The sequence below is a fragment of the Hypanus sabinus genome, chromosome 21, assembly GCF_030144855.1.
Source record: "Hypanus sabinus isolate sHypSab1 chromosome 21, sHypSab1.hap1, whole genome shotgun sequence".
In the NCBI taxonomy this organism is placed as follows: domain Eukaryota; kingdom Metazoa; phylum Chordata; class Chondrichthyes; order Myliobatiformes; family Dasyatidae; genus Hypanus; species Hypanus sabinus.
Genome location: NC_082726.1, coordinates 2,980,646 through 2,992,754, shown reverse-complemented (window position 1 = coordinate 2,992,754; position 12,109 = coordinate 2,980,646). Strand labels below are relative to the sequence as shown.

The following is a 12,109-nucleotide window of genomic DNA, read 5'->3' as shown; positions in this document are numbered from 1 at the left end:
CCCCTAGACAACGATAGAGCTTATTTCTTATTGATTATTATTATACCCGCACCTTTAGATTTAGTATTGATGACGTATATTGTCTGTATGTTTGCATTGGTATTATTTTTGTGTATTTTTACTAATAAATACTGTTAAAAATAGTACCATCAGACTTCAACGGACCTCTCTATCTTTGCTGGTAAGTGACCCAGTTATGGGGTTCGTAACAATTCAAATATAACACCTTTAGTTCTGTATTCAGCACTCTTTTAAGAGAGCTTACTAGCAACAAATTAAAATCTGACAGCAAAATCTTCTACAGCTACACCAAAGGGATGACAGAGGACAAAGTAAGTGTTGGGCTTCGTGCAGATGAGACCAGGAAATTAATAATGGGAAATGAGGAAGTGGCAGAGATTCAAAATAATTATTTTGTATTAGTTTTCACAGGAGACAACATTGAAAACAGCTGAATAATAACAGATAATTATGGGGCTCTAGGGAGGAAATTAATTTCTATCTGGAGAAAAACAGGGCTAAATGGGAACAGTATCCTTGACTTGATGACCCTTGCTTGGCTGCAGGAATGGAGCAGGCATTTTATCAAGATTCCTGAGACTCTGGAGAAGTCCCAGAGGACTGAAAAATCATAAATATAACGCCATGGAATGAGAGACTCAGAAAGCAGGAGACTACAGGCCAGAAAGCCATACATCTGTGAATGGGAAAGTGATGGAATCCATAACTGAGGTGAATACAAACAGGGGAATAAAGCAGAACCAGTAGGACTTTGCAGAATGAGAGGTGAACTTATTGGAACATAATATTCTAAGGGAACTGACAGAATAGGTGCTAAGAGAATGCTTCCCCTCCCTGGGGAATCTAGGACTAGGGAGCAGAGTTTTAGAATAAGGTGTTGAATATTTCAACTGGGGATGGGAAGGAATTTCACTGTGATTGTGAAACGAACCCAGCAGAGATTGCACTTTCTGAGGAAGCTTAAACAAGCATCACTCCCCACTAACATCTTAACTACATTCTACAGAGGCGTGGTTGAGAATGTGCTTCACAACCTGGTACTCCAGCTGCAGTGCTGCCAACAAAAAAGCCTTGCAGAGGGTGGTTAGGGGAGCAGAGAAGGTTATTGGGGTCCCACTACCTTCTGTCCAAGACGTCTTTTGGAGTCGATGCCTCCAGAAGACATGGTACATCATTAAAGACCCCTCACACCCTCTCCATGAACTGTTTGTTCTTCTGCCATCAGGTAAACGTTACAGGAGCATCAAAACTAAAACCACAAGGCTGCTGAACAGCTTCCTCCCACAGGCAGTCAGACTGCTAAATAGCTGCTCTACCTGACTCTGCTTTGGACACTTTTAACTTGCACTGGACACTTATAACTTGTTTTTAACGGACATGTGGCTGTTGTGTTTTACTATTTATTATTATGTTTATTATTTAGTGTTGCGTTTGTTATGTTATGATTGCACTGCTCCTGGGAAATGCTGTCTCATTCTGCCCTGCAGAGCCGATGTACGGTTAGAATAACAATAAAGTTTTTGAATCTTGAATCTTGAATTTATTCTCAGTGGGTCATGAAAATGACAGACATGTTAACTCGAAGGGAGCCCAGGAGTACAGGGAGTGAGCAGGACAGTGGCCAAGAATTGATCAGCCCTGATGTCACTGAAAGGCAGGATGAGCCCAGGGGCCAGAAGGTCTCCTGTTCCTTACATGGTATGAGAGATGCCTCCTGATTTTGTCTGCTGTTCCTTGTATTCCTTGGGGGAAGAGAGAATAGGGTTGTGAGCTTAATATTCATGCAAGGCTTTTCAGGGTGATGTAAGAAAGCACCTTGTTTTACAAAAAGGGTAGAAACTTGAAACATACTCTCACAAAAAGCTGGAGAACTTCCTAGAGCTTGATAGATATACCTTGGTGAAGAATATTAAGGGCTACAGGGACAGTGAGAGCAAGTACAACTGCTAATGTCCAACAAGGATATAACTGAATGGTGGATATACCCAACCTGGGGACTGCATCACCTTCTCTGGGTTCAGTCAAAGACTCACCTTGGAATTGCGGACTTCCAGCGTGACATTCTGTGGGGGTGCACTGGGAACTAAAATAGACAGCTAGTCAGTCAGGCAGAGTGGAAACAAATGCCACACACAAATTGTCAGACATTCAACAACTTGAGGAAAACATGCCAGAGTCTCAACTTACCGTCAGAGTAGGTGGTGGCCACTATCTCCTCGGTGGAGACACCAGGCCCATGCTTGTTGTACGCCACTACCCTGAAGCTGTACTCCGTGAACTTCTTCAACCCATTGATGGTGTAAGACAGACTCCCAACATCCACATCCTGGAAAGGAAAAACATCATGAGAGTAATCTCAGACTCGTCCGACTTTTATTTCATGTTATGATAAGCTCCAGCAAACAGAAAAATAAAGTAAAATCATCAACTCCATGTGGATAGTCCCAAGCCCTGCTGCGAAAGGAGGGTTAGGCATGGAGCTAATAAGCATATCCCCTAAAACCCCAGAGCTGCAGAAATGCCAACAGAAGCTCCAAAGGCCTCATTCTTGCGAGAGGAAGGAAGAAGATGGGCTATACCTGGGAACAACAGAGGACTATGGCAAGCTGCTGACAGTGGCTTATGCTCCAGCAGGGGTGAAGGGCTTAATGAACTAACAAACAGGACAGCCATTGCCAGAGAAAAGTGGCATGCCCAGCGCTATGAATGAAGGGTGTTGCCTGTCCTTATACCAGCATGCCCCTGTCATAGTTCCCACCCCTGCCCAAGGCTGAGCTGCTGGCAGGAATGAAATACATCTGGCCTTAAGACTCTCCATTTCAGACCAAGACCCTTCATTAAGTGACTGTCCACTAATCTTTTAACTACGTCTCTTCACTTGAGACTTTCCCATCAATGGAAACATTTTACCCTGTTGAGCACCTCAGAGTCTTGTATGTTTCAATAAATTCATCCCTCTTCTTTAACTGCAAAGAAAACTTTATCCTGTGATAACGTTCAGAAGATGAAGGGTCTTAGCCAAAAATGTTGACTCTTTATTCCTTTCCATAGATGCAACCTGACCTACTGAGTTCCTCCATGTGTTCCAGCATCTGCACAAACACCTGTGTTTATGACCTTGGTCCCTCAAGCCTGTGATCTCAGCAATTAAACTCTTGGTACTGGAGATCACTCCACCAATTGCCAAGTATCCAACACCACAAACAATCCAGCCCTCTTGGGTCATTTCTGTTTACTTCGCCCTGCTGTTTGACCCAGCAGGACTGCTGAAAGAACCAAATGTCAGAGTTTACTCACCTGCTCGCTGCCTGCCCCTTTCTCCATGTAGTATAGTTTGTAGTTCACGATGGGGCCATTGTCTGACAAAGGCTCCTGCCACGTCACTGTGATGGAGGTGGGTGAATTTGCTTGTGCAAACAGATTTTGGGCAGGTCCAGGAACTTGAACTGAAAGAACACAGAAAGATCTCACATACACATTTTCCAAAGTTAACCCATATGAAATGAAATCAAATGGCACAAAGACAAGACCAATCTCCACCACTGCCTTTATTCAGTTTTTTTTTTGCTCTCTTTTCGCAGTACTCACTTAATTTAATCTATATATACTGTATATAGCTTTTTAAAATTGTTATGTATTGCAATGCATTGCTGCCGCAAAACATCAAATTTCACAACATGTTAAACCAGTTTCTGATTCGGATTCCTTTCGCAATGAATTGATTCTAACTGGTTACAGATGTGGGTGTGCTCAGGGAGATCTAACTGCATCACCATAAACCACTACTTCCTCAAGACTATCTTCAAAAGGCAGCATCCATCGTGAAGGACCCTCAGCACCCAGGACATGTCCTCTTCTCATCACTACTATCAAGGAGGAGGTTTAGAAGCCAGAAGACATGCACTCAATGTCACACACAAACAGCTTCCCCTCTACCAGCAAGATTTCTGACCATCCATGAACACTATTTTGTACCCTTTTTGCTCTTTGCTTATTTATATTTTTTATTGTAATTTATAGTAATTTTTATGTATTGCACTGTATTACTGCCACAAAACAATTAATTTTATGATACATGTCAGTGATAATAAAGCTGATTTTGATTCAGTCCATGAACCCCTGAAAACTCCCTCACTATTTTGCTATCCTTTTGAACCACTTATTTATATTCTTATTGCAATTTATAATGACTCTTATGCATCGCATGGTACTGCACTGGCAGAATAACATATTTCATGATGTATGCCATAGAACAAAAAACACAGAACATAGAAATTTACAGCACATTACAGGCCTCTTGGCCCACAATGCTGTACCGACCGTGTAACCTACCCTAGGAACCGCCTAGAATTTCTCTACCACATCACCCTCTATTTTTCTAAGCTCCATGTACCTATCTAAGAGATTCTTAAAAGACTCTATCATATCCACCTCTACCACCGGTGCTGGCAGCCCATTCCGTGCACCTACCACTCTCAGAGTGATAAATTTGCCTCTGTCATCCTCCCTGTACTTACTTCCAAGCAACTTAAAACTATGCCCCATCGTGTTAGCCATTTCAGCCCTGGGGAAAAGCCTCTGGCTATCCACACGATCAATGCCTCTCATCACCTCCATCACTTTGTCACTCCAAGGAGAAAAAGCCAAGTTCACTCAACCTATTCTAAGGCACGCTCTCCAATCCAGGCAACATCCTTGTAAATCTCCTCTGCATTCTCTCCATAGTATCCTTCCTGTAGTGAGGTGACCAGAACTGAACACAGTATTCCAAGTGGTGTCTAAGGTATTTTAGATTAGATTATGAGGACATTTTATTGTTTATTGTCATTTAGAAATGCATACATGCATTAAAAAATGATACAATGTTCCTCCAGAGTGATATCACAAAACAAAAAAAAGGACAAACCAAGACTCATACTGACAAAACCACATAATTATAGCATATAGTTACAGCAGTGCAAAACAATACCTTAATTCGGTAAACGCAGACCATGGATGCAGTTTAAAAATCTGAAGTCTCAATCAACTTCAATCATCCTGGTATCAGGCAGCAAACAGGAGAACTCTCCCTGCCATAAACTTCCAGGCACTGACAATTTAATGCCTCGGAAGCAACCGATGACAGCAGACTCTTGAGTCCATCTGAAAACTTCGAGCCTCCGACCAGCCCCTCCGATACAGCCTCCAGAGCGCCTTCCTCTGCCGAGCTCCTTCCACCTCGTCCCAGCCGCCGAAACAAGTAAAGCCGAGGTCTCGGAGGCCTTCTCCTCCGGAGATTCCGGACCGCACAGTAGCAGCAGCAGTGAAGCGGGTATTTCAGAAGTTTCTCCAGATGTTCCTCCGCACTCTCACGTCTGTCTCCATCAAATCAGGATTGTGCACAGATCCCTACTTAACATGTAATGGATATCCATTCTCCGGAGAGGCCGCGCATGCTGCGTCGCACTGCCTTTTTCTCCTCCTTTTATAGCTGTATCATTATTTCACGGCTCTTGAACAGTCCCACAGCTGATGAAGGCCAACACACCATATGCCTTCTTAACAACACTCTCAAACTGAGCAGCAGCTTTGAGTGTGTCCTATGGACACGGACCACAAGATCTCTCTGATCCTCCGCACATATTATATTTTGTCCTCAAATTCAACTACCGAAACTTTCATCTGGGTTGAACTCCATCTGCCACTTCTCAGCCCAGTTCTGCATCTGATCAATGACCTGCTGTAACCTCTGACAGCCCTCCAGACTACCCACAACACCCCAAACTTTTGTGTCATCAGCAAAAACATTAACCTTCTACTTCCTCATCCAGGTCATTGAGAAAAATCAGTAAGAGGAGGGGTCCCAGAACAGATCCCTGCGGAACACCACTGGTCACTGACCTCCACGTAGTATACCAACAGTCTACAATCACACTTTGATTTGTGGGCAAGCCAATTCTGGATACACAAAGCAAGGCCTCCTTGGACCCCATACCTCCTTATCTTCTGAATGAGCTTTGCATGGGGAACTTTATCAAATGCCTTACTGAAATCCATATACATTACATCCACTGCTCTACCTTCATTAATTTATTTTGTTACATGCTCAAAGAATTCAATCAAGCTCCTAAGGCATGACTTGCCCTTGACAAGGCCATGCTGAATATCCCTAATCAGACTGTATAAGGGAACAACATTTGCAACCTTCCAATCCTCTGGTACTTCTCCTGTCCCTATTGATGATGCAAAGATCATCACCAGAAGTTCAGCAATTTCCTCCCTCGCTTCCCACAGTAGCCTGGGGTATATCTCATTCAGACCCAGCAACTTATCTAACTTAATGCTTTTCAAAAGCTCCAGGCCATCCTCTTTCAAAATGTCTATACTCAAGTGTTTCAGTCCACTGTAAGTCATCCCCACAACTGCCAAGATTCTTTTACCCTGGTGAATACTGAAGCAAAGCATTAAAAACCTCTGCTACCTCCTTTAACTCCATGCACGTTTCAACTATCGCACCTGATTGGTCCTATTCTCACATGGTTCATCCTTTTGCTCTTCATATATTTGTAGCATGCCTTGGGGTTTTCCTTAATCCTGCTTGCCAAGGCCTCTCATGGTCCCTTCTAGCTCTCCTAATTTCATTCTGAAGCTCCTTTCTAGCAACCTTGTTAATTTTTTTAGAGCTCTGATGGTACCTAATTTCTTGAACTTTTCATAAGCATTCCTTTTCTTAATTAGATTTTCCACATCCTTTGTACACCTTGGTTCTTTTACCCTACCATCCATCCCCTGCCTCAATGGAACATACCTATGCAGAATGCCATGCAAGTGTTCCCTGAATATTTGCCACATTTTTGACATGCATTTCCCTGAGAACATTTGCTCTCAATTTATGTTCCCAATTTTCTGCCTAATAGCATCCTATTTCCCCTTAGCCCAATTAAATGTTTTCCCAAATTGTCTGTTCCTATCCCTCTCCAGCAGTATGGTAAAGGAGATTACAGTTGTGACCACTATCTCCAAAACGCTCTCCCACCCAGAGGTATGACACCTGACCAGGTTTGTTTCCCAATACCAGATCAAGTATAGCCTCTCCTCTAACTGGCTTTTCTATACATTGTGTCTGGAAACATTCCTGAACACACCTAACAAACACAGCCCATCCAAAACCATTGCTCTAAGAGATGCCAGTCAATATTAGGAAAGTTAAAATCTCCCATCAGAACAACTATTATTATTGCACTGTTCCAGAATCTGCCTCTTTATCTGCTCCTCCATATCTCTGTTACTATTGGGGGGGGGGGGGGGTCTATAAAAAAATACCCAGTAGAGTTATCCTGTTTTTAACTTCCATCCACACTGACTCAGTAGACAATCCCTCTATGACCTCCTCCTTTTCTGCAGCCAGGGTACTATCCCTGATTAGCAATCCATACCCCCAGCTCTTTTGCCTCCCTTCCATTCCTTTATGAAACATCTAAAGCCCAGCACACTCAGCAGCCATTGCTGCCCTTGAGATATCCAAGTCTTTGTAATGGCCAAAACATCACAGTTCCTTGTATTACTCCAACATGCTCTAAGTTCTTCTACCTTGTTTATGATACTCTTTACGTTAAAATAGACATCTCAAACAATCTGGCTGAGTGCACCTTTGCTCTATCATCTGCCTATCTTTCCTCACAAACTCCCAACAAGTCCACTTGACTTGTGCGCCAACCTCCCCGTCCTCTGCCTTTTCACTTTGGTTCGCACCTCCCTACAAATCTAGTTTAAACTCTTCCCAATAGCATTGGCTGCACTTCCCGCAGGTGCAATCATCAGGGAGACCATCAGGTTCCATGAATTCCCTCATCCTAAAGAAGGAGTATTCCACTGCCATATCTGCCATCCTGCCTGCATTGGGCAACCAAGACTAAATCAGCAATAAAGAAAGGAAAAACCTACCCTTCCTATCCATTTCTTTGGCTTCATCCACTCCTCGTTGAAGCCTCTAAGTTCCCACCCTGACTCTAGCCCCCACTCCGAAAATGCCTGCTCCATCAGACCCCTTCTCTCATAGACAATATACATCTAGGGTCGATTATGATTTGAGGTTCAACCAACCAGAAATGCCCCAATGTTCCGATTAAAGGAACTTTGTTGTCTGTGATAATAAACCTAATTCTGATTCTGATAAGTGAGGGAGCTTGTGTCAAGTGTATAACACGTCGGCCACATCAGTATCTGACCAGGACTAGTGCACACTTACAGGCAGTTGGTGCTAGGGTCAGTAATGGAGCTAGTGGAAAGAAGGGGAGAAGAGCACAGCAGTAGCGTGAGGGTTGCAGAATCTGAGGTAGTTACCAACCAGTGAGGACAGTGGAGTAACAGGGCCAGCTTCTTCACACACCTAGTGAGGCAGGAGAAGCACTGTCAGCATGGCTGTATGGGCACCTAGGTGAGCTTCAGCACACTGCAATAAGGAATTGAAGGAAGGAGAACGGAACTAAATATAAATAGTAATATATTTTGACTTTGAACAATGTACCAAAAGAAGGAATCAGCTTGTGTTTGAAATCTGCATGACTGGATGTTGAGTGGGAACAGCACCTGCCACCTCAGCCCATGTCCTAGCTGCTCCTACTTGGGCAGGAAGTAGGAGACAGCCGACATTGTACACTAGTGAAGCAGGGCCCTTCCGAGAGTGAAGAGAAAATATCGGAGAATTTTTTGAAAACAAAATTGGGAACTTAGCAAAAAAATGCACTTAACTTATAACAATAGAGTTCACTATCTTTATAACCTTATAAAACCAATACAAGTTCATCTCCTTAAGTTACTCTATGCCGGAGGCAATCATCTACAGACAAACATTGTCCAGCACATTGACTGCAAGTGTAACAGCTGTTGAATTATCAGCAGGCTCATGGAGGAATCACACTCTGAAATATTAAACCAGTGTAATTCACCCTTCAGCGACATACACAACAAGCTCAGTAATGCCTCAAATTATAATCTAATAAACCCATGTTGCCTAATAATAACAACAGTAAACTTGGCTTGACTGTAAAAATCCCTCTGGACTGTGCTCAGAACCCAAATCAAATTATAGGAAAAAGAATCTTTGTAACTTAATCCTACAAAAACAGTAACAATCTGCATTTTACATTGCATTAGAACCTTTGCAAATGGCTGATAGGATGTTAAAGATGGGTTGAAAACCAGCTACATCAATAACTAGGCTAATCAAAGGTTTAAGGAGTATATCTATGAAGAAAATGAAGGAGAGATTTAGGGAACACTAGGGGTTAGAATTGCTGCTGAGGATAGATAAGTTAGGTTTAGACATGGGAAGAAGGCTCCGTATCAAAAATTGAATATAATATGATTTACAGGATTGTGTTTCCTGCTTGGCATTGCTGCCAACCGTGCCTCCAACAGTGCCCTTAGATCTGCTGCAGGGCCATCAGCCAGGGACCACCATTCATTGATGTTTCGCTTCCTTAACCCTGATCTCCTGGCGGCAGAGCAGTGGCGGAGACGTCCCCCTGCCATACTCTGCAGCTTTCAATAGAGTTAGTCAGTGCTGAATTTTCTGTCCTTCTTCTTCAGCTGCACCAAAAGCTGCGCTTCTCCACCTCTTCACAAAAATGATCAATAATTTAGGATGGGGAAGTTGTGGGTATACACACCAGTCTCCACCGAGAGGTCAACATCTCTGAAGATCTATTGATGCAATTATGAAGAATGCCATCAGCATCTTTATTTCATTAGGAATTTGAGGAGATTTGGTGTGTCACCAAAGACACTAGCAGATTTCTAGAGATGTACCTTGAAAAGCATTCTGACTGGTTGCATTACCGTCTGGAATGGAGGAGCTCTGCACAGGATTGGGAAGAGCTGCAGAAAGTTGTAAACTCAGCCAGCTCCATCACAGGCACTTGACTTCCCAGCATCGACAACACCTTCAAAAGGTGATGCTTAAGAACGACCCTTGCCATTTAGGACTCCTCATTACTACATTCAAGGAGGAGGTATAGGAGCCTGAGGACCCACACTCAACATCTTAAGAACAGCTTCTTCCCCTCTGCCATCACATTTCTGAATAAATCATGAACCCATGAACACTACCTCACTATTTGCTATGATTTTCAACAGTGGTGCTTTAGCTGGCCCTGCGGCCTACAGTCACAATAAACGACACAACACTAGACTGAACTGAACTGAACTAAGTTGCACGCCCCCTAGACCATTTTGTGGACTCTGTGATTTGACGTTACTCGCTTGCTTTTTGTCGCTTGATATTTGCTTTGAATGGATTCCATGGCGTTTCTTTGTTTTGTAGCTGCCTGTGAGAGGATGATTCTAGGATTATATACTGTATACATACTTCGATAATAAATTTACTTTGAATCCTTTGCACTACTTAATTATTTTATAATATTAATTATTATTACCGATAGTAATGTTTTTATTGTACAGGTGCCACAAAACAAATTCTATGACGTATGTCAAAAACACAACTTTGACATTTTCCTAATGTCTCATGCAGACTATCCCACTATTTTTTCCCTTTTTGGCTCTCATTTTACACCATTTATTTAAGTTATTTTTAAAAATATATTTTATTGTAATTTATAGTTCTTTTTATTATGTATTGCAATGTACTGCAGCTCAAAACAACTAATTTCATGACATATGCCAGTGACATAATCTAATTCTGATTTGTATTCTGGACATTAATACATTAGGTAAGAACATGTGAACATAGTCCATTTCTTGGTGTGAACAACCACTGTCCACACCTATATCACCTCTACACAAGCAGCAGGCTGGGATTGTTTCCAAAGCAATGTTACTGCTTCCCTGCAAAGCTCAACAAGACTTGGCTCAGTACAAACCACAGTGCCTCTGAGGAAGACCGCCAGTGCCCAAGCTTCTTTCAATGAGTGTCACAACACCCACTTCAGAGTACACTGAGCACAAAGGAAATTCACTCCAACCATTTTGCTGGCGTGTGGGAAGGCTGAATGAAAATCAAACTGCACTGAACATAATGGTGAAAGAAGTAAATGTTTAATTAATGGTGTTTAGCAGAGCAAGTAAAGAAACATAAAACAACTCTAACAAGCCTGACAGTTGTTTGCTTTATTCAGTCATGAGCCATTTCTTTCAATTAGTGCCGCAACATCAGATTTCATCCTACCCAGCTGCTGCTGCCTGCCAAAATAGGCTGCAGGCTTGGCCCATCTCTCAGAAATAATGACCGGCACATTGCATCACACACCTTCCCATTCTAACTGCACGAACACCATCCCCAACAAGATGTAACAACTGACACATTGCATTGCACACCTTCCCATTCTAAATGCACAAACACCATCCCCGACAAGATGTAATGGAAACAGTTGCTGACATTCTGACCAGTTACAGTGAAGAATAACGTTGTGTGTTCTACAATACCTCCCACAGTCCCCTAAGCCCCATCGATGACTCTCAGTGGAATAATCTCAGGAGTGTTGACTAATCTTTGGCATGCTGCCTACATCTCCTTCCTGTAGTCACTACATACACAATGGGTCACCTTGTACAACACAGACAAACACATGCACCCCTCTAAATTTAAACCACTTTATAACTGAGCAAAACAGAGAAAGTGCTGGAGGATCTCAGCAGATCAGGCAACATTTATGGAGAGGAATAAAAAGTCATTTCAGGTCAGACTGAAATGTCAACTTATTCCTCTCCATAGACGCTGCCTGACCTGTTGAGTTCCTCTAGTATTTTGTGTGTGTTGCAGGAGATTTCCAGCATCTCTTGTGTTTATCAGTTTATAACTGGTTTCTCGGGATTGTTCTTACTATTGCTTTGCATTGTTCCCATGGGTCCAAACCCTTTCAGCTTTAAGTGTCTAACCTAGGCTCCAGTGTACCACTAAAGGACTGCGGACTTCACAAGCCAGTGATAACCATTTCATAGGGAATGAAAAATACAAGGGCCATCCTGAGCAGATAAAGGGAAGTGTATCAGAAATGGGGACTCCTTATTCGTAGAGGTATGCATTTCAGAAGCCTAAACCCATGCTAACAGACTGCACTCTAACTGAAGATTTGTTCGTCAATGAGGCAGC

General features: G+C 42.7%; 1 protein-coding gene across 2 annotated transcripts in view; it reads right to left on the bottom strand.

The window, feature by feature from the left end:
• Positions 1-12,109, bottom strand: part of LOC132378744 (neogenin-like) — a 383,956-nt gene that overhangs the window by 155,962 nt on the left and 215,885 nt on the right. For both annotated transcript variants that reach the window (XM_059945868.1, XM_059945867.1), the window contains exons 10-12: positions 3,319-3,467; positions 2,209-2,347; positions 2,055-2,104 (exon numbers count right to left, since the gene is read on the bottom strand). In XM_059945868.1, the coding sequence (XP_059801851.1) occupies positions 2,055-2,104; positions 2,209-2,347; positions 3,319-3,467 (338 nt within the window). The remainder of the gene's footprint in view (positions 1-2,054; positions 2,105-2,208; positions 2,348-3,318; positions 3,468-12,109) is intronic.